General features: G+C 61.8%; 1 protein-coding gene across 1 annotated transcript; it reads left to right on the forward strand.

The window, feature by feature from the left end:
• The first annotated feature begins 280 nt into the window (after positions 1 to 280).
• Slc6a19 (solute carrier family 6 member 19) lies at positions 281 to 19,592 on the forward strand. Its single transcript, XM_070042119.1, has 12 exons — positions 281 to 533; positions 6,352 to 6,492; positions 7,678 to 7,815; positions 8,694 to 8,875; positions 9,252 to 9,362; positions 9,929 to 10,041; positions 12,221 to 12,349; positions 12,685 to 12,841; positions 14,081 to 14,285; positions 16,967 to 17,126; positions 17,655 to 17,817; positions 19,067 to 19,592. The coding sequence occupies exons 1-12, from the start codon at positions 332 to 334 to the stop codon at positions 19,268 to 19,270; spliced, it is 1,905 nt and encodes a 634-aa protein (XP_069898220.1). The 5' UTR covers positions 281 to 331; the 3' UTR covers positions 19,271 to 19,592.
• Positions 19,593 to 20,505: the final 913 nt, after the last annotated feature.

Consider the following 20,505-nt stretch of genomic DNA (forward strand, 5'->3'; position numbering starts at 1 on the left):
CGATCAATGGAGGGCACAGCCGTCGGGGCTCCCGTGGGGGCTCAGCCTGCGTCTGCACGGGGAGGGGCAGTCCGCCTGTGGAGGGGCCTCTGGCTGCAGCGGAGGTGGCTCCCGGCCCCGGGCTGGGCGTCTCAGCAGATAAGGCATTAACAGTGCCGTGTGGACCGCCCTGAGGATCTGCTGACGCCTCCTCTCAGCCCAGGTGCACAGGGTGAGGTGCCAAAGGTTCTCTATAAAGCTCTGGGGCTGCTGGCCACCACCACTTGCCTGCCAGCGCCGGTCCTGCCAGTGCCAGGCCTGCCGTGTGTGCCAGGCCTACCCAGAGACCACCATGGTGAAGCTGGTGTTGCCCAACCCGGGCCTGGACGACCGGGTCCCGTCCCTGGACCAGCTGGAGATCATCGAGCAGAAGGAAGCCAGCTCCCGGCCCAAGTGGGACAACAAAGCCCAGTACATGCTCACCTGCGTGGGCTTCTGTGTGGGGCTGGGCAACGTGTGGCGCTTCCCCTACCTGTGCCAGAGCCACGGAGGAGGTAGAGTCCTGGGGGCTGTGCGGGGCCGGGCGGGCCAGGGTGAACAACTCCACAAAGAGCTCACAGCCCTCAGCCTCCTCCACGGCCCTGGGCACCCTGCTCCCCAAGGGGCCGGGCGGGGGGGGCAGACCCTCCGCTCCCGGGCTCTGCGTTGGAGAGGGAGACGCACTGTGCCCAGCCAGCAGGCACAGGTGCTGTGGGGGGCTGAGGGTGGGGGTGCAGGGGAACAGCTCGCGTCTCCAGGGGAGCCCTCCAGGGGGCCGGGGCTCAGGCTGGGCCCACCCTGTGGGCGAGCACCACATGACCCCCAAAGCAGAGGCTGGAGTGAGGCAGGTGGGCAGAGCCCCTGCTGCAAGCTCCCGGCCTGGCCCGGGACCAGCTGGCACCCGGGCCCTGAGAGCCCAGCCTCCGCCCTCACCGGCCGGCCCGCCCGGGCCTGTGGAGCCGGCTCTGGGGAACGCGGCTTCGCAATGGGCCCCTCCTCTTCTCCACAAAGGCCCCCGCTCTCCCCGGAAGCTGGGTCTGAGCCCCGCGCCTCTCCCGGGACCTAACTCTCAGGGGTAACGGGAGGGCAGGCGCAGCCCTGGCCAGAGGCTCTGCACACCAGCCTGACTCCACAGAGCTGTGCCCCAGGACCTCTGGTCAGGGTCAGCCTGGACCCCTGGGCGGACTTCCATCACCACTTGGAACCCTGGAACCCGGGCGCACCTCTCCGCCGGGGGCCTCTGGGCCCAGAACAGGCTGGGCTGGGTGCCGGGTGTGCCCAGGGGTGGAGTCGCGTGGGCTCCAAGTATTCCCCTTGTAAGTGGCTTTCTCTCTGACTCAGGGAGGCCTGTCCCACACAGGCCTTCTCATGTTACAGTCCTGAAGCAAGGCTGCTCACCTTCATGCCATCTGGTCCTGTGTTAGGGAGCTGTGCTGGCTGGCTGCTGTGTCTCTGGTCCAGCCAGCACTGCCCACCAGGGACAGCGGGGGCCCTGGGACCAAGGGTCAGGATCACAGCAGCCCGGGGCACTGACCATCTCTAGGTCCCGCTGCCCAACTCCCCTGAGCAGAGCTGGGTTGAGGCTTCAGCAGGCCCAGCTGGCTGCCGCAGCCTGTGCCCTGGGACAGGAGGGGAAGCAGGCCTGGGGGGGGGCCTCCCCTGCGGTCAGGATCCCTGTGGGAAGCCACGCTGGCGCGTGAGGGCAGGGGGCCGCGCCCTGCCACCAGCACAGAGACCCAGCCTCCCCCCGGAGGGCTGTCTGCAGGATTCGGGCCCAGGTAGAAACCTCCCGGGCTCCCCTGGGGACTCGGCGTTGCCTGTCTCCCCCCAGCGTCCTCTGCCTGACATCCAGCCCAGACACTGTAAGGTCCCTCCATGGGGTCAGGCCCAAAGGACTGACCCTGCATCTGGAGCCTGCCCAGCCCCTTCCCTGCCCACCCCGTGAGGGTCCCCTGCCCTTGCAGGGGGGTTCCTCCATAGGCAGAGCTGAGACAAGAAGTCGTCAGGACGGGCAGACTCTTCTGAAGCAGACATGAGCAGGCCCTCCTCGCCCCTGCGCTGCCCAGCCACCTCCTGGGCATACCTCACAGCTCACTTCCCATCAACAGTGGTCACAGGTAGCCAAGGACCTGGCTGTCCTTGCGAGAGGGCAGCCTTCTGGTCACTGGGCTCTGGGCTGGACAGCTGCCCTGTGAGTAGAGCCCAGACCTGCTCAGCAGCAGCGGAACGGCCCCGGGCTGCCTCTCCCGCTCAGGGGTGGTCTGTGCTCCTCTCACGATTTCACACGGGTGTGGACCGGCATAGAAGGCTGCTGTTGAGGCTTCTCTACTCATTTGGCCCCCAGACAGCGTGGTGGATCTGGGGAACCGGGTCTCCCCAGGCCCTGGGGGCCGCCAGGCAGTGGCAGGTGCAGGCAGGGGCCGGGCGGTGTCCGGGGAGGCAGAGCACCAGGGCTGCACCCCTGCCCTCCTGTCGGCCGACCAAGCCCACGCTGCCCGGCCTCAGGGCCTGAGCTCCTGGCGGGAGGGGGGAGGATGGGGTGGGGGAGGGGAGGGAGAGGGAGGACCCACTTCTCCCCTGGAGCTTGGACTGCACTCTCAGCTGTGCAAATGTCACTCCCCGTCACTAGCCTCAGCCTCTGCAGAGAGCGTGTCCAGGTGGACGGCTCTAGGGCCCTTCCCAAGGTCAGGAGCCCAGGGTCAGGGCCACCTCAAGAGGAGCACTTACCTGGGAGCGAGGTCCAGCCGGGACCTGAGGACAGGAAGGGAAGTGCTCGCAGCTCCCGCCTCCGGGGACACCCCCTCTTCTCTTTTCTCCTCCCTCCTCCTCTCTCCCTCTCCCTCCTTCCGCACTGCACTCCTCCCTCCTCTCCTCCTGTGCCCTCTGCCCTCCTCCTCTTTCCTTCTGCTCCCTTCCCACTCCATACCCTTTCCCCTTCCCTCCTCTTTTTCACCCCCTTTCTCTCCTCCCTCCCCCGTCGTCCTCCTCTCTCTCTGTTGCTTCTCGGAGCGCTGGTGCCCAGAGCACTTCCTGTTGCCTCACACTTGGTGCCCCATGCCCTGATCTCTGGGTCTGTGTGAAGAGCAGATGCCAACAGCCCCAGGGAGCACGCGAAGGCCCGTCTCTAGGGACCTTTGGCTGTCTGTGATGCCCCATCTGGCAGAAACGCTGGCTTCCCCAGGCTGGAGGAGCAGCGGCTCTGACAGGAGGCCCCTGGCCCGGGGCCTGGCTCTAATGGACACTTGGCACTGTGTCTGAGGACACAGGTGCCGGAGACCTCTGGTCTCCCCCACGGGCCTGAGCTGGGGATGCCAGCCAGGCCGCGGGGCCCAAGGGCGTCTGTGGAAGGAGCGCGCCTCTCCGCCTCTGTCTGCTTGTCCCTCTGCTTGTCCCTCTGCTTGTCCCTCTGCTTGCCCCTTTCTCTCCTTATTTGCTTATCCTTGTCTGCCTCTCCTCGTCAGTTTGTCCTTCCTGTGTCTCTCTCATCTCTTTCTCTGTCTCTCTGTCTCACCTTGTCTCCGTCCACCCGTCTGTCCTACCAGGCAGGGCCCTGGCTGTGCCCAGCAGCTGAATTCACTCTTGGGCAGACACTGGATTCCGGCCCACGCTTAGGGGACACCAAGGGGACTGTGGGCCCCGCCCATCCGGGGTCACAGCTGTCCCACTCGGAGCCCACCAGGGCTCCAGGACAGAGCTGCAGGTCAGTGGCAGGTGGCTCCTGGGAACAAGGAAGCCCGGACCCTAGGCTGGGCCTGGATTTCACCACTTCCGCCATCAGCTCCCTTCCCACGGGCGGTGGGCGGATGCCACCATGCCAGTTTGCCAGCTGACCCGAAGGATGGCCAACCCCATGCTGGGATGTGTCTAGCCATCCCCTGCACTGGGGCAGAACGTGGCACAGCCCCGTGGGGCGCCCTGTGGCACATGGGGTCCCATCTACGTGGGGACAGTGTGAAGTTGGAGGTGGAGGTACGGCTCACGTGGCTGACGCCAGCCTCGGATGGAAATAATGGGCTTCTGAGAAGAGCCCTTCGAGGAGGGACCTGGGCCATCTCCAAAAGAGGGTGAGAAAACAGGAAGACCAGGCTTTCTAACGGCGAACGTCGTCAGGACTGAGTGAGGTCGCCAGCGTGAACAGGTGAACACGACATGAGAATTAAGCTGTTAGAGGCCACAACCGCTAGCACAGCTCAAATATAGGACACGTGTGCCGGGCGCCCGCAGCGGATGCCTGGAACCCTAGCTACTCAGGAGGCTGAGATCTGAGGATAGCAGTTCAGACAGCCTGGGAAGGAAAGTCTGTGAGACTCTTATCTCCAATAAACTACCAAAAAACCAGTAGTGGCCGCTATGGCTCAAGTGGTAGAGCACTACCCTTGAGCTGAAGAGCTGAGGGACAGCGCCCAGGCCCAGAGTTCAAGCCCCATGACCAACAGAAAAACAACAAACAAAAAAGGACACACGCAACGTTACCCAGGGAGCCGCTGAAGCCCAGGGCCATCTCAGCAGCAGAGAGGTCAGAGGACGCGGTGTCCAGGATCACCAGCAGTGTGGGGGCGAGAACTCTGCTCCTTGGCGTCAGCACCTGGCAGGCAAGGACAGCACTGGGGCTCAGTCCCCCCCACCGCCCCAGGGCTCTGAGCAGCGAGGGTCTGGCATCAACTCAGCCCTGGGCCGGAGCCCCACGGCTGTCCATGTCACTGCTATGCCTCTTGTTTAATGACCACACTCCCTAAGTCAACAGGCCATGTCAGCCATGAGTATGAGGACTGTCCAGTCCAGCAGGCTGTGTCAGCTGTGTGCATGGGGACTGTCCAGTCCAGCAGGCTGTGGTCAGCCTGTGTGCATGGGGACTGTCCAGTCCAGCAGACAATGGTCAGCTGCGTGCACAGGGACTGTCCAGTCCAGCAGGCTGTGGTCAGCTTATGTGCATGGGGACTGTCCAGCAGGCTGTGATAGCCGTGTGCATGGGGACTGTACAGTCCAGCAGGCTGTGGTCAGCCATGAGTATGGGGACTGTCCAGTCCAGCAAGCTGTGTGCATGGGGACTGTCCAGTCCAGCAGGCTGTGGTCAGCCGTGTGCATGGGGACTGTACAGTCCAGCAGGCTGTGGTCAGCCATGAGTATGGGGACTGTCCAGTCCAGCAAGCTGTGTGCATGGGACTGTCCAGTCCAGCGGGCTGTGTCAGCCATGTGCATGGGGACTGTCCAGTCCAGTAGGCTGTGTCAGCCTGTGTAGATGAGGACTGTCCAGTCCAGCAGGCTGTGTCAGCTGTGTGCATGGGGACTGTCCAGTCCAGCAGGCTGTGGTCAGCCATGTGCGTGGGGACTGTCCAGTCCAGCAGGCTGTGTCAGCCATGTGCATGGGGACTGTCCAGTCCAGCGGGCTGTGTCAGCCTGTATGGATGAGGACTGTCCAGTCCAGCAGGCTATGGTCAGCTCTGTGCATGGGGACTGTCCAGTCCAGCAGGCTGTGGTCAGCCTGTGTGCATGGGGACTGTCCAGTCCAGCAGGCTGTGGTCAGCCTGTGTGCATGGGGACTGTCCAGTCCAGCACGCTGTGGTCAGCCTGTGTGCATGGGGACTGTCCAGCAGGTGGTGTCAGCCTGTGTGCATGGGGACTGTCCAGCAGGTGGTGTCAGCCTGTGTGCATGGGGACTGTCCAGTCCAGCAGGCTATGGTCAGCCTGTGTACATGGGGACTATCCAGTCCAGCAGGTGGTGTCAGCCTGTGTGCATGAGGACTGTCCAGTCCAGCAGGCTATGGTCAGCCTGTGTGCATGGGGACTGTCCAGTCCAGCAGGCTGTGTCAGCCTGTGTGCATGAGGACTGTCCAGTCCAGCAGGCTGTGGTCAGCTGTGTGCATGGGACTGTCCAGTCCAGTGGGCTGTGGTCAGCTGTGTGGATGAGGACTGTCCAGTCCAGCAGGCTGTGGTCAGCTGTGTGCATGAGGACTGTCCAGTCCAGCAGGCTGTGATAGCCATGTGCACGGGGACTGTCCAGTCCAGCAGGCTGTGGTCAGCCTGTGTGCATGAGGACTGTCCAGTCCAGCAGATGGTGTCAGCTGTGTGCATGGGGACTGTCCAGCAGGTGGTGTCAGCCTGTGTGGCCATGTAGACTAGTCACCTACAAAGAAATCCTTCTAGAACGTGCAGCTTGCTCTGACCCCTCTACGGTGGCTTGCTGGTGCACCCCAGCTCCATCTCAGTCCAGCAGGAGTCTTGATGGCATTCTCGTTTGCACTTATGACAAATCTTGCACAGTCCCCGTGTGCACCTGGCCCCGGGTGGCCTTCCACTCTGCATCATGATGCATCCGGCTTCTTCCCATGCCAGGGGCCTTCATGATCCCGTTCCTCATCCTGCTGGTCCTGGAGGGTGCGCCTCTGCTGTACATGGAGTTCGCCATCGGCCAGCGGCTGCGCAGGGGCAGTGTGGGCGTGTGGAGCTCCATAAATCCAGCCCTGAAGGGCATAGGTCTGTATCCGTATGTCTTCCCTGGGGCCCGCGGTCCACCTCGCAAGCCTTGCTTCCCCTCTGCTGGGCAGGAAAGACCCCCAGCTCCCCCCTGCCAGAGGCCTTGGGCAATGCTTCCTTAGAATCTTGAGCGTCTAGGTTGCAGTGTCCAGGCCAGGCCAATCCTGGCCACTAAGACCCAGCCAGAGCTGCAGAGGCCGTCTGAAACCAAACAGCCTAGGGGTCCAGACACGGGGAAGAAAGGTGACCCCACCTGCCCAGCGCGGGCTCCAAATGTGTCCAAGGCCCAGAAGGGGGTGCTGCTGGCCGCTAACACAGCCTCCTCCACCACCCCACGTGCTCAGTGGGGAGGCCTCTGGCACTGACCCTGAACCTGAGGCTGATCACTCATTTACACACAACCCAGGGGTGGCTCCAGTGCAGCCTCTGAGACCTCAGAATGTGGTGGGTGGTGAAGGAACAGGGAGGGAAGGGCAGGGTCCACGGACAGAAAGGCATTCTGAGTCCAGGGGACATTGGTCCCTGGATGCCCGCTGGCCCTGCCACACAGCAAGCTTCCTTTCCTCCTTCCTCTCTCCTCCCTCTCCTCCTTCTCTCTTCTCTCTCTACCTTCTCTTCCTATCTCCCCTTTCTCTGTCTTCCATGGGCGTGCATGATGTGCACACATACATGCAACACATACATGTGTGCACTCACACACACATGCACGCACACACACAGAGTTTTAGTTTTAACTTTCAGAAGAGCATGCACATGAAACCTCTTCACAATCCTGCTGGCTTGTCTCCAAACATGGAGGCCACCGTTTACTGATCTGCCTCACAACCCTGCCCAGGAGACCCACCCGCTCGGCCCTGGTCTGGGGCTGGGCACCTGTGCAGCCTGCAGACAAGCTCCTTGGAGATTTTTTGCAAGGGCCCTGTGGCCACATTCATGGACACACCCGTGGGCTGCTGCATGTGCTACAGGTGAAGTGGAGGACAGTGAGACCGGTGCCCCACTCTGTGTGGCAGGTGATGCGCAGCGGCGTGACATCCAGCCTCCACCTAGGGGCCCCTTCCGGGATTCAGCTCTTGTCTGGCATGGCATCAGCTCCAGTGGCTTCCCAGGGATGGGCTAACTGCTCAGGCAGGGCACCAGGGCTCACCCACATGCAGCCCGGTGACGTCTCCCTCCTCCCGGCAGGAATCGCCTCCATGATCGTGTCCTTCGTGGTGGGCTTGTACTACAACACCATCATCGCGTACATCATGTGGTACTTCTTCAACTCCTTCCAGGAGCCTCTGCCCTGGAGCCAGTGCCCCCTCAACCTGAACCACACAGGTAAACCCAGTGCCAGCAGGCTCCATCCTGAGCCACAAACCCTTCCTGAACAGCTAGCTCCCTTCCAGTTACCTCAGAGTCAGAGGTGGGTAGACCAGGCTGGTGGAAACCCTCAGATGCTGTGGAACATTTAAAACCTCCCCTGTGCAAAGAAAGAAAAACAAAAAAGCCAAATCCCATGGCTTCCACGACTCAGTGGCCAGTGGAGGGAGCCGTGAGGAGCAGAGCCACAGGGACCACGCAGGGGCTCCAGCTGGGCCTTGAGAAGTTTCTGGAGAATGCAACCCCTCTGCATCCTACAACGTGATCATGTCAGAACCTTCCGTCTAGCCGATCACACCATGTGCCCCGATTGGCACGCAGGGCCCCCACCTTAAGCCTCGGGTGACCTCCCACCCCAAGAGCACCCCCCAGAACCCCTCTCCATTCAGGAGGGCGGCAGGTGGCTGCCTGTGTCCGGGAGACCCGCCCCAGCTCACAGCCACGCGTGCGGCCGGGGGGGGCCTCTCAGGCTGCCCCTGGTTGGACAGCCCAGTGGCTGTGGGGTGCACGTGGACCCTCCACACACGCCAGGCCAGCAGGATGAGCCCTGGGGGCCCGTGAGGCCTAGCCCAGCCCTCCTGGCTGCACTCAGAGATACACACACCACGATTACGGCCAGTCCCTCTTAAATTGCACTGCATGCGTACACGTGTGTGCACATGCGCATATATGTGTGTGTGCACGTGTGTGTCTGGGCAGCGCATGTGTGCATGTGTGCTCCTGTACATGAGTCAGGCATACATGTGTGTGTGCCTGGCTGGCTGTGCACTCTGAGTGACTCAGGGCCTCTCTGGGCTTCCCCTCTCTTGCTGACCTTCGCCTTGAACCGTGAACAGGCCGCGTGGATGAGTGCGCCCGGAGTTCCTCTGTGGACTACTTCTGGTACCGAGAGACCCTCAACATCTCCACCTCCATTGACGACTCGGGCTCCATCCAGTGGTGGATCCTGCTGAGCCTGACCTCTGCCTGGAGCGTGCTGTACGTGTGCATCATCCGCGGCATCGAGACCACAGGCAAGGTGAGAGCCGCGCCCACGGCCGCTCGAGCTGCAGCACGCCTCAGGCGGGGGCGCCGCCGATCCGCCAGACAGCTCCACGGAACACATGCTTCACACACACGCCCGAAGGGCTGGGTGCCACACTGACCTAGCCAACATCTCTCCAGTTGAGAGAAGGCTCGTCAGAGTGCTCCCGATCATCAGGAAAACCCAGGGAGAGATGAGCAGGGGCCGAGTGTCCACCCTGTGGACATCAAGTGTTCTCATCAGAGAAGGGCGATCAGGGGGTCCTGAGTGGCTGGCCCTTTTCTGCTCTGACCCCTGCCCTGCCCTCAGTGCCCTGCTCCCCGCCCCCCCCATACCTGTGCAGTGACTCCTCCCTGCCTCTGCTCCCCAGGCCGTGTACATCACCTCCACGCTGCCTTACGTGGTGCTGACCATCTTCCTCATCCGTGGCTTGACGCTGAAAGGGGCCACCAACGGCCTTCTCTTCCTCTTCACACCCAACGTGAGTCTGCTGCGCGCCGCGGGGCTTCGGACCCTGTTTGGGGGCAGGGCCTCCCTTGCTCAGTGACCCCTTTGCCTCAAGATACGCACCTGGCAAGCAGGTGGCTGCTGTCCAAGCCAGCCGCGGCCGAGGCCACCTAGGCCTGTCCAGGGCACAGAAGACACATGTGGGGGGGGGAGGGGGAGACTTCCAACTGGCTTGACCGTGTCTCTCTCTGTGGGGGCCACCTGCTCGGGAGGCTCCCCAGGCTGGCCACTGGTGCTCACCAGGCAGGGGCTCTGCTGTTCTCTGGGGGGCTCCCCAGGCTGGCCACTGGTGCTCACCAGGCAGGGGCTCTGCTGTTCTCTGGGGGGCTCCCCAGGCTGGCCACTGGTGCTCACCAGGCGGGGACTCTGCTGTTCTCTGGGGGGCTCCCCAGGCTGGCCACTGGTGCTCACCAGGCGGGGACTCTGCTGTTCTCTGGGGGGCTCCCCAGGCGGGGGCTCTGCTGCTGCCTCCTGGGTTCACGCCCCCCCCCGTGGTCCCCGCCATCCCTCCGTCACAGCTGAGGTCTCTGTCTGGAACAGGTCACAGAACTGGCCAACCCCAACACCTGGCTGGACGCGGGCGCACAGGTCTTCTTTTCCTTCTCGTTGGCCTTCGGGGGCCTCATCTCCTTCTCCAGCTACAACTCCGTGCAGTGAGTAGGGTGAGAGGGTCTCTTCACTGCACCCCAGAAGGGGCTGAACCCCTTCCTGAACCCCCAGTGCCCCGCAGGGGGCTGCCAGCGGCTCCTGTCTTCATCCAAATGCGTTCAGAGCACTTGCTCTGTGCCAGTCCAGGCACCGGGGTCCACCTTCCGGCTTATGGTAGATCAGGTGATGCACTCGGCAGACCACTGCAGAAGGGGGGTAGCGCCCGGTGGACTGACCACACCTGTGCTGGGAGGGGCAGTTGTAAAGGATGGGGCAGCAGTGAAGAAGCCCAGGCTTTGGGGGCGTGGCCGAGCGGCCCCGTCTGCGGTGGGACCGAGCAGAGGCGGGACCCAGCTTCTGGGGGCAGCCCAGGGCCTGTGGGATGGACTTTGGGTGGGACTGTGGGGTGACTTTGGGTGGCCTCAGGCTCCAGATGTCACCCGGCTGGGCTCAGGCTTCAAGGCCTCCCCAACCCATGGGGAAAGAACCGGAAGGTGTCCTGCAGGCAGAGCCCAAGCAGGATTGCAGGTGAATTTTGCCGTTGTTGCGGGAGCTGGGATTTGAACTCTTGATTTGATGCTTTTGCTCTTTGGCCGCCACTCTACAACCTTAGCCTTACCTCACAGCTTTGCTCAGACAACTCATATGTCAATGGTTTTAGAACTCAGTGACATTAGCACTGCACTCCAACGAGCCCCAACTGTCCTCAGGAGAAGCCCCGGGAGTCCCCACCCCCACCGTGTCCTGAGAAGCCCCCCCAGGCCCCACCCCACCCAGTGTCCAGGGGAGAAGACCCCCAGCCCCCACTCCCAGCTCCCAGTCCCCACCCAGCCCCTCTGAGAACCCACCCCCAGGTCTGAGACCCTGCCCTGCCCCTGAGTCCCTGCCCCCAGGTCTGAGGCCCCGCCCCTGAGTCCCCGCCCCCAGGTTCGAGTCCCCACCCAGCCCCTGAGAACCCACCCCCAGGTCTGTGGCCCTGCCCAGCCTGAGGCCCCGCCCCCAGGTCTGTGGCCCCGCCCATCCTGAGGCCCCACCCCCAGGTCTGAGTCCCCGCCCCCAGGTTCGAGTCCCCACCCAGCCCCTGAGAACCCACCCCCAGGTCTGTGGCCCTGCCCAGCCCGAGGCCCCACCCCCAGGCCTGAGGCCCCGCCCCCAGGTTCGAGTCCCCACCCAGCCCCTGAGAACCCACCCCCAGGTCTGTGGCCCTGCCCAGCCTGAGGCCCCGTCCCCAGGTCTGTGGCCCCGCCCAGCCTGAGGCCCCGCCCCCAGGTCCGAGGCCCCGCCCCTGAGTCCCCACCCCCGGTGTGCAGACGCAGAGGTGCCAGCCTGTCCTGGGATGCGAGCACCCACTTCCATCTCGGTGATTTGCTGTTTCCTGTGCACAGAATCATGCAGACGCGTGGCCTTTGCAGCTGGCCTCTCCCCAGACAGGCCCCGAGCTGAGGCGGCGGGGGCCGCACCTCCCCACCCCAGGGCAGCAGGAAGGCGTGTGCTGTGCACTCCTGGGGCTGCTGTGACGTGACACAAACCCTGGGCTCATTAGCTGGTCAGAAGCTCATGGGGCCTTAGCCCAGGGCAGACACCCCCCAAGGTGGCTGGTCTGTCCTGCTGGAGGCCAGAACCACGGAGGGTGGGCACTCTGTGCTCAGCCATGCCCACCTGCCAGGCTGACATGTTTAGCCAGAACATTCTGGACTTGTTTACCCCCTTTTACCCCAGAGAGGTGATCCACCCAGCCCCGGGGCCACTCAGCCCTGGGGACTGTGGGCTGAATTGCTCCCACATTGCATCTAAGTACGGACATCCAGAGAAGCAAGCAAAACTCCATTGGTCAGAGAGACCTGGGAGGACTTGGCCTCTCTCCTTGAGCCCATGGGGCCTCTGAGCCTGGAGGCGAGGACCCAGGCCCTTCCCTGGCCTGTACCACAAGACTGCCCAGGCCTTCGGAGCATCTCCGGCACCACGGGCCGTCGCTGGGGGAGGACACTGTCAGAAAGAGGAAGGCAACTCCACCAGCCGTGGGGCTGAGGATTGGACGTGGCCTAGGGGTGCTCGGAGCACCCTGGCCTCTGGGCTCGGCCACTGCTGGGCTCCACTCAGAACCGCGCCTGGGTGCAGTGGTGGGGCCGGGGCCGAAGAGTCCTCCCCCCGACACTGACCAGCGGTGATGTCACCCCCTCACAGCAACAACTTCGAGAAGGACTCTGTGATCGTGTCCATCATCAATGGCTTCACATCTGTGTTTGCAGCCACCGTGATCTACTCAGTCATCGGATTCCGGGCCACAGAGCGCTTTGACGACTGCTTCAATGCGTGAGTCGGCCTCCCAGGGCCCGGGCCGGGCCGCAGCATGCCCGTGGTGAGGGCCGGGCCGCAGCGTGCCCGTGGTGAGGGCCGGGCCGCAGCGTGCCCGTGGTGAGGGCCGGGCTGCAGCGTGCCCGTGGTGAGGGCCGGGCTGCAGCATGCCTCCTGGGGCCCGGGCTGGGCCGCAGCGTGCCTGTGGTGAGGTGGTTGCGGGCCGCAGCGTGCCCCTGGTGAGGGCCGGGCCGCAGCGTGCCGTGGTGAGGGCCGGGCCGCAGTGTGCCGTGGTGAGGTGGTTGCAGGCCCCGCCTGCCTGGGCCAGCGTCTGCCCCTCTTGCCGCTTCCAGGAACATTCTGACCCTCATGAACGGGTTCGACCTGTCGGAGGGCAGTGTGACCCAGGAGAACTTCGAGTCCATGCAGCAGTGGTGCAACGCCACTAACCCTGCAGCCTACGCACAGCTCAAGTTTCAGACCTGCGACCTGAATTCCTTCCTCTCAGAGGTGGGTTCTGCGGGGCGGGCTCCGCGGGGCGTGGAGCCCCATGCCGCGGGGGGATGGGATGCCCTTTGCCAGGCCCCAGGAGTCACGGGCACCGGCTTTGAGAGGTCACGGCTCGGCCTCTGGAGGAGCTGGACAGTGTCTGCAGGAGGCCCGACTCACTGCCCACCCACCTCTGACCCTCAGCCTTCCCCTCCCTGCCCCGTTCCCTACCTCACGCCTGGCCCGGCCAGTCCAGTACATCAAAGAGCAGAGATAAGTGCTGCGCAGCATGGCTCACGCCTGCCATCTGGGCCACTCAGGAGCTGAGATCTGAGGATAGCAGTTCAAAGCCAGCCTGGCCAGGAAAGTCCATGAGGTTCTTATCTCCAATGAACCAGTTGTGGCTCAAGTGGCAGAAAGCTAGCCCTGAGAGGCTCAAATAGTAGAAAACTAGCTCTGAGTACAAAAGCTCAGGAACAGCATCCAATACCTGAGTTCAAGACCCGAGACCAGCACAAAAAAGAGAAAAGGAAAACCAGGGATGGGTTACCGCGTGGCTTTCTCAGCCTCCAGAGGCCATGGCCGCCTCCCCATTGTTGCCTTAGAAATGAAGGCTTCTGAGCCAGCTGCGGTGATGGGAGCTCACGTGCTCTCACAGGGTATTGATGTGATGTGGGCCGGCCGCGGCTGCGTGCAACCTTAGCCGTCCCTCCCTGGGGCCTCCTCCTGTGTGGAGGCTGCGGGCCATCTTCAGGGCCCAGCTCCGCGTCCATCCATAGCGGTGGCCAGAGGCAAGGCAGGCACAAGAGCAGAGGGGTCCAGAGAGTCGCTCAAGTTGGCTTCGCCACCATCAGGAGCACCTGGCTTGGGCCCGGTTCCTCTCCAGACTCCATTGACTGGGCCCTGCACCCCTGAGCATGTCGCGGCCTCCACTGCCTTCAGGGGAGCATTTTGGGGGCATGCATCTGGATGACTTTCTCCAGGTCCCTCTGCACACCTGCTCAGAGTCCCCCTGTGGCCACAGCCACCTCCATCTCTGAAACACCGTGGGAACAGCTCACTGCTCATAAAACACAGTTTGCGCTCTGGCCCTAAAATACAAAACTTACTTATTCACAAACCATCTCAAGTCCTCCCGGTCCTTACTCAGCGTGGGCTTGGTGGGGGGTCAGTCAGGAGACCTCGCCCACCCCTGGTGATTGACAGGCTGGCCTGGGAGGGGTGGAGGGAGGAGACACCCCGGAACTGTGTGGCCCTCAGGGTGTAGAGGGCACCGGCCTGGCCTTCATCGTCTTCACGGAGGCCATCACCAAGATGCCCGTGGCGCCGCTGTGGTCGGTGCTCTTCTTCCTCATGCTCTTCTGCCTGGGCCTCTCGTCCATGTTCGGAAACATGGAGGGCGTGGTGGTGCCACTGCAGGACCTCAACATCGTTCCCAAAAAGTGGCCCAAAGAGCTAGTGACAGGTGCGTGTGGGGCTGGGGGGAGCTAGTGACAGGTGCGTGTGGGGCTGGGGGGAGCTAGTGACAGGTGTGGGGGGGGGCTGGGGGGAGCTAGTGACAGGTGTGTGTGTGTGGGGGGCTGGGGGGAGCTAGTGACAGGTGTGTGTGTGGGGGGGGAGCTAGTGACAGGTGTGTGTGTGGGGGGGGAGCTAGTGACAGGTGTGTGTGGGGGGCTGGGGGGAGCTAGTGACAGGTGTGGGGGGGGGCTGGGGGGAGCTAGTGACAGGTGTGGGGGGGGGCTGGGGGGAGCTAGTGACAGGTGTGGGGGGGGGCTGGGGGGAGCTAGTGACAGGTGTGTGTGGGGGGCTGGGGGGAGCTAGTGACAGGTGTGTGTGGGGGGCTGGGGGGAGCTAGTGACAGGTGTGGGGGGGGGCTGGGGGGAGCTAGTGACAGGTGTGTGTGTGGGGGGGAGCTAGTGACAGGTGTGTGTGGGGCTGGGGGGAGCTAGTGACAGGTGTGTGTGGGGCTGGGGGGAGCTAGTGACAGGTGTGTGTGTGTGGGGCTGGGGGGAGCTAGTGACAGGTGTGTGTGTGTGTGTGGGGCTGGGGGGAGCTAGTGACAGGTGTGTGTGTGTGGGGGGCTGGGGGGAGCTAGTGACAGGTGTGGGGGGGGGCTGGGGGGAGCTAGTGACAGGTGTGTGTGTGTGGGGCTGGGGGGAGCTAGTGACAGGTGTGTGTGTGTGTGTGGGGCTGGGGGGAGCTAGTGACAGGTGTGTGTGGGGCTGGGGGGAGCTAGTGACAGGTGTGTGTGTGTGTGTGGGGCTGGGGGGAGCTAGTGACAGGTGTGTGTGTGTGTGTGGGGCTGGGGGGAGCTAGTGACAGGTGTGTGTGTGTGGGGGGGGAGCTAGTGACAGGTGTGTGTGTGGGGGGGAGCTAGTGACAGGTGTGTGTGTGGGGCTGGGGGGAGCTAGTGACAGGTGTGGGGGGGGGCTGGGGGGAGCTAGTGACAGGTGTGTGTGTGGGGCTGGGGGGAGCTAGTGACAGGTGTGTGTGTGGGGCTGGGGGGAGCTAGTGACAGGTGTGTGTGTGGGGCTGGGGGGAGCTAGTGACAGGTGTGGGGGGGGGCTGGGGGGAGCTAGTGACAGGTGTGTGTGTGGGGGGCTGGGGGGAGCTAGTGACAGGTGTGTGTGTGGGGGGGGCTGGGGAAGAGAAGCTTCTGTTCTCAAGGTGGTGCGCTGTGTGCAATGACGCATGTTCTCGTGGTGGTGTGTGGAATGACGTGTGTTCTCATGGTGGTGTGTGGAATGGCGTGTGTTCTCGTGGTGGTGTGTGGAATGACGCGTGTTCTCATGGTGGTGTGCGGAATGGCGTGTGTTCTCGTGGTGTGTGGAATGATGCGTGTTCTCATGGTGGTGTGTGGAATGGCGTGTGTTCTCGTGGTGGTGTGTGGAATGGCGCGTGTTCTCGTGGTGGTGTGTGGATGGTGCATGTTCTCATGGTGGTGTGTGGAATGGTGTGTGTTCTCATGGTGGTGTGTGGAATGACGCGTGTTCTTGTGGTGTGTGGAATGGTGCGTGTTCTCGTGGTGGTGTGTGGAATGGCGCGTGTTCTCGTGGTGGTGTGTGGAATGGCGCGTGTTCTCGTGGTGGTGTGTGGAATGGCGTGTGTTCTCGTGGTGGTGGTGTGTGGAATGGCGCGTGTTCTCGTGGTGGTGTGTGGAATGACGTGTGTTCTCATGGTGGTGTGTGGAATGGCGTGTGTTCTCATGGTGGTGGTGTGTGGAATGACGTGTGTTCTCATGGTGGTGTGTGGAATGACGTGTGTTCTCATGGTGGTGTGTGGAATGTCGTGTGTTCTCGTGGTGTGTGGAATGATGCGTGTTCTCGTGGTGGTGTGTGGAATGGCGCGTGTTCTCGTGGTGGTGTGTGGAATGATGCATGTTCTCGTGGTGGTGTGTGGAATGACGTGTGTTCTCGTGGTGGTGGTGTGTGGAATGACGTGTGTTCTCGTGGTGGTGGTGTGTGGAATGACGTGTGTTCTCATGGTGGTGGTGTGTGGATGGCGTGTGTTCTCGTGGTGGTGTGTGGAATGGCGCATGTTCTCATGGTGATGTGTGGAATGACATGTGTTCTCGTGGTGGTGTGTGGAATGACGCGTGTTCTCATGGTGGTGTGTGGAATGACGTGTGTTCTCATGGTGGTGTGTGGAATGGCGTGTGTTCTCGTGGTGTGTGGAATGATGCGTGTTCTCATGGTGGTGTGTGGAATGACGTGTGTTCTCATGGTGGTGTGTGGAATGACGCGTGTTCTCGTGGTGGTGTGTGGAATGATGTGTGTTCTCATGGTGGTGTGTGGAATGGCGTGTGTTCTCGTGGTGGTGTGTGGAATGACGCGTGTTCTCATGGTGGTGTGTGAAATGGCGTGTGTTCTCATGGTGGTGTGTGGAATGGCGTGTGTTCTCGTGGTGGTGTGTGGAATGACGTGTGTTCTCGTGGTGGTGTGTGGAATGACGCGTGTTCTCATGGTGGTGTGTGGAATGGCGTGTGTTCTCGTGGTGGTGTGTGGAATGACGCGTGTTCTTATGGTGGTGTGTGGAATGGTATGTGTTCTCATGGTGGTGTGTGGATGATGCGTGTTCTCGTGGTGGTGGTGCACTGTGAAGCAGGCTGAGCTCCGTTGTGATTGCTCTGTCCCCTCGGTGTCACAGGCCTCGTCTGCCTGGGGACGTACCTCATCGCCTTCATCTTCACGCTGAGGTCTGGCCAGTACTGGCTGTCTCTTCTGGACCAGTATGCCGCCTCCATCCCCTTACTCATCATCGCCTTCTCTGAGATGTTTTCTGTGGTCTACGTGTATGGCATGGACAGGTAGGAGGGGCGATGGCATGGTGGTTATGGTTCATCTTAGTCACAGAATTCCCGCTGAGGATGACCAGTCCAGTTCTGGACATGGGGACAGAGAGCCGTGCCCCGCCTCGGGCCTCTGTCCATGCAGTACCACCTTCATGGAATGTGCTGGAACCGGCTCAGTTCTGATGCTTTCGTCAGTGAGACAGAGGCCAGGGTGTGGTGTCTTGGCTTGCCCTGAGTATCGCCTCAGTTTCCAATAGGAGCAATCCAACCTTCAGCCTGTAGCGTCCACATGCTCTCAGACTTACCTGGACAGAGACAGGGATTAGCAGCTGAGGAGCCAAGGCCCAGAAACCCAGCTCATCCAATTAGAACACACAGCAGTCCCGATGAGCATACAGGCAGGCAGCCGCCACCCACACCTGCTGCAAATCCTAGCTCCCTGCAGGTGAGGTGTGAGGACCACAGTTCAGGCCAGCCAGGGCCGGGCTGCCGCTCCCCACCCCCGCCCAGTCACCAGAGGTGCCCCTCCCCCTCTGCTTGCAGGTTCAACGGTGACATCAAGTTCATGATCGGCCACAAGCCCAACCTCTTCTGGCAGGCCACCTGGAGGGTCATCAGCCCACTGATCATGCTGGTCATCTTCTTGTTCTTCTTCGTGATCGAGATCAACAAAAAGCTCTCCTACATCGTGTGGGACCCTGACTACGTGAGTGTCCCGTGGGGAGGGCCAGCGGGGGAGGGGCACCTCTTCCTGGGGGAGGGGACTTGTGGGAGGGGAGGGGGACATCAGAGGGTGGGGACAGAGGTGGGGCTGGGAGGGCACAGGAAATAATCAGGGCGCGGGGAGGAGGGAGGGGCACCTGCGGGAGGGAGGGAAGCTTCAGGTCCCTGTTACTACAGGAACCAGGAAGTGAGACTGGGTTTCAGAGGTCCTTGTGTCTGTCTGCTCACCATGGGTGTCTCCGTGTCTGTCTGCCCACCATGGGCGTCTCCGTGTCTGTCTGCTCACCATGGGCATCTCCGTGTCTGTCTGCTCACCATGGGCGTCTCCGTGTCTGTCTGATCACCGTGGGCATCTCCCTGTCTGTCCGCTCACCATGGGCGTCTCCGTGTCTGTCCGCTCACCGTGGGTGTCTCCGTGTCTGTCCGCTCACCGTGGGTGTCTCCCTGTCTGTCTGATCACCGTGGGCGTCTCCGTGTCTGTCTGCTCACTGTGGGAGTCTCCCTGTCTGTCTGCTCACCGTGGGCGTCTCCATGTCTGTCTGCTCACCATGGGCATCTCCGTGTCTGTCTGATCACCGTGGGCGTCTCCCTGTCTGTCTGCCCACCATGGGCATCTCCATGTCTGTCTGCTCACTGTGGGCGTCTCCGTGTCTGTCTGATCACCGTGGGCGTCTCCCTGTCTGTCTGCCCACCATGGGCGTCTCCATGTCTGTCCGCTCACCATGGGCGTCTCCATGTCTGTCTGCCCACCATGGGCGTCTCCGTGTCTGTCTGATCACCGTGGGCGTCTCCGTGTCTGTCTGATCACCGTGGGCGTCTCCGTGTCTGTCTGATCACCGTGGGCGTCTCCGTGTCTGTCTGATCACCGTGGGCGTCTCCGTGTCTGTCTGCTCACCGTGGGCTTCTCCATGTCTGTCTGCTCACTGTGGGCGTCTCCATGTCTGTCTGCCCACCGTGGGCGTCTCCGTGTCTGTCCGCTCACTGTGGGTGTCTCCCTGTCTGTCTGCTTACTGTGGGTGTCTTTCCTCTCCTTGTCTGTCTGCTCACTGTGGGCGTCTCTGTGTCTGTCTGATCACCGTGGGCGTCTCCGTGTCTGTCTGCTCACTGTGGGTGTCTTTCCTCTCCTTGTCTGTCTGCTCACTGTGGGAGTCTCCCTGTCTGTCTGCCCACCGTGGGTGTCTCCCTTCCTGTCTCCTCATGGAAGACAGCCTTCTCTGTGGCTCTCTCCACAGGAGGACTTCCCTAAGTCCCAGAGGATCACGTATCCGAACTGGGCCTACGCAGTCGTGGTCATTGTGGCTGGGGTGCCCTGCCTCCTCATCCCCTGCTTTGCCATCTACACACTCCTCAGAAACCGTTGCCAGAAGCCAGGGGACCAGCAGGGGCTGGTCAGCATGCCATCCACAGCCTCGGTGAACGGGGATCTGAAGTGCTGAGTGTTCCAGACCACATCAGGCAGCAGGTGGTGTGGGTGGAAAGGAACCAGCCAGACCCTTGGAGGAGGGGGCGGCTGGCTGCCATGCCTGAGTACACACGCGTGTTGTTGCAGTGCATGCCTACCATTTGCTTATGTGGAAGTTTTCACATTTGCATGTGTCTACGTGGTGCAGGTGAGCACCTGTATATGTATGCACTATGGGCATTAGCATGCACTGTGTCTGTTCTGCATGTGTGTGTCTGTGTGTACACACACATGTATGTGCATAAGTATTTACAGGAGTGTGTGTCCACATGTTTGAATACAGATATATATTTGCACCTGTGTCTTATCTGTCAGTGTGCATGAATGTGCACATGTGTATGCATGTACACGTGTACACATTTGGCACATAAATGTGTCCCTATGTTATGTGAATACCTATGCATGGGGAGTGCATGCATGTGAGGGTATGTGTTGTGCATGTAAATGTATGTACACACACCCATTGGTGTGTTATTGCTGACACATGCATGCTTGCACATTGTACAGATGTATGGAAGTGTGCATATATGTTCGTGGCACACATGTATACCACTTGGACCTCAAGCCCTCTGCAGCTGCCCTCAATTGTGGGCGTGGTGGGCAGGGACTGTGACCCGAGGGCCAGGACCCTGCACCACCCTGAATGCCGTCCACAGAAGGCCGGAGGCTGCATGGCTCTGAGAGGGGAGAGCCCACCCCCAGCCCTCTCCCCCCCTCGCGGCTCACCCCTGCACCTAGGGGCCCCTGCACGGGAGGTCGGGGTCCTCTTGCTCCTCAGTAGGAAGTACATGAGGCCAGCGGACCAGCAGGGCTGAGAAGCCCTGGTGTCTGTGCCCCGGGTGAGGCTGACCGTGGCAGCTCATGGGTGCGAATATGGACCTGCTTAATGATTGCTGTGTGTGGCTGCACAGATCGCTGAGCAGCTGCGCAGCTGAGCTTACCTAAAGGCAGGAGCCAACTTTGTGCTTCCCAGAGGACACGAACCCCGTGAATTTTTAGCCAGATGTTGGGAGAATAGAGTTACTGGGTAACTCGGCCTCCTCCACCAGCGCTGAGGATCCCCGTAAGTTCTGAGCACTTAACGGCTGTGTCGCCTGCATTCCTGTCCCTTCCCTGTCCCCCAAGGCAGGCCTCTGCCCTCCCCCTGCCCTCCCCCTGCCCTCCCCCACCCTGGGCAAGTTGCTTCTGGATCTGATACCCTGTACCCGC

Source organism: Dipodomys merriami, unplaced genomic scaffold (assembly GCF_024711535.1).
Source record: "Dipodomys merriami isolate MVZ:Mamm:240054 unplaced genomic scaffold, mDipMer1.0.p SCAF_32, whole genome shotgun sequence".
Taxonomy (NCBI): domain Eukaryota; kingdom Metazoa; phylum Chordata; class Mammalia; order Rodentia; family Heteromyidae; genus Dipodomys; species Dipodomys merriami.

Coding starts and splice junctions, on each gene's coding strand:
- Slc6a19 (XM_070042119.1), top strand. CDS start 332: ATGGTGAAGCTGGTGTTGCCCAACCCGGGCCTGGACGACCGGGTCCCG. Junction 7,816..8,693: donor CCTCAACCTGAACCACACAG/GTAAACCCAGTG, acceptor AACCGTGAACAG/GCCGCGTGGATGAGTGCGCC. Junction 12,350..12,684: donor TTTGACGACTGCTTCAATGC/GTGAGTCGGCCT, acceptor TGCCGCTTCCAG/GAACATTCTGACCCTCATGA.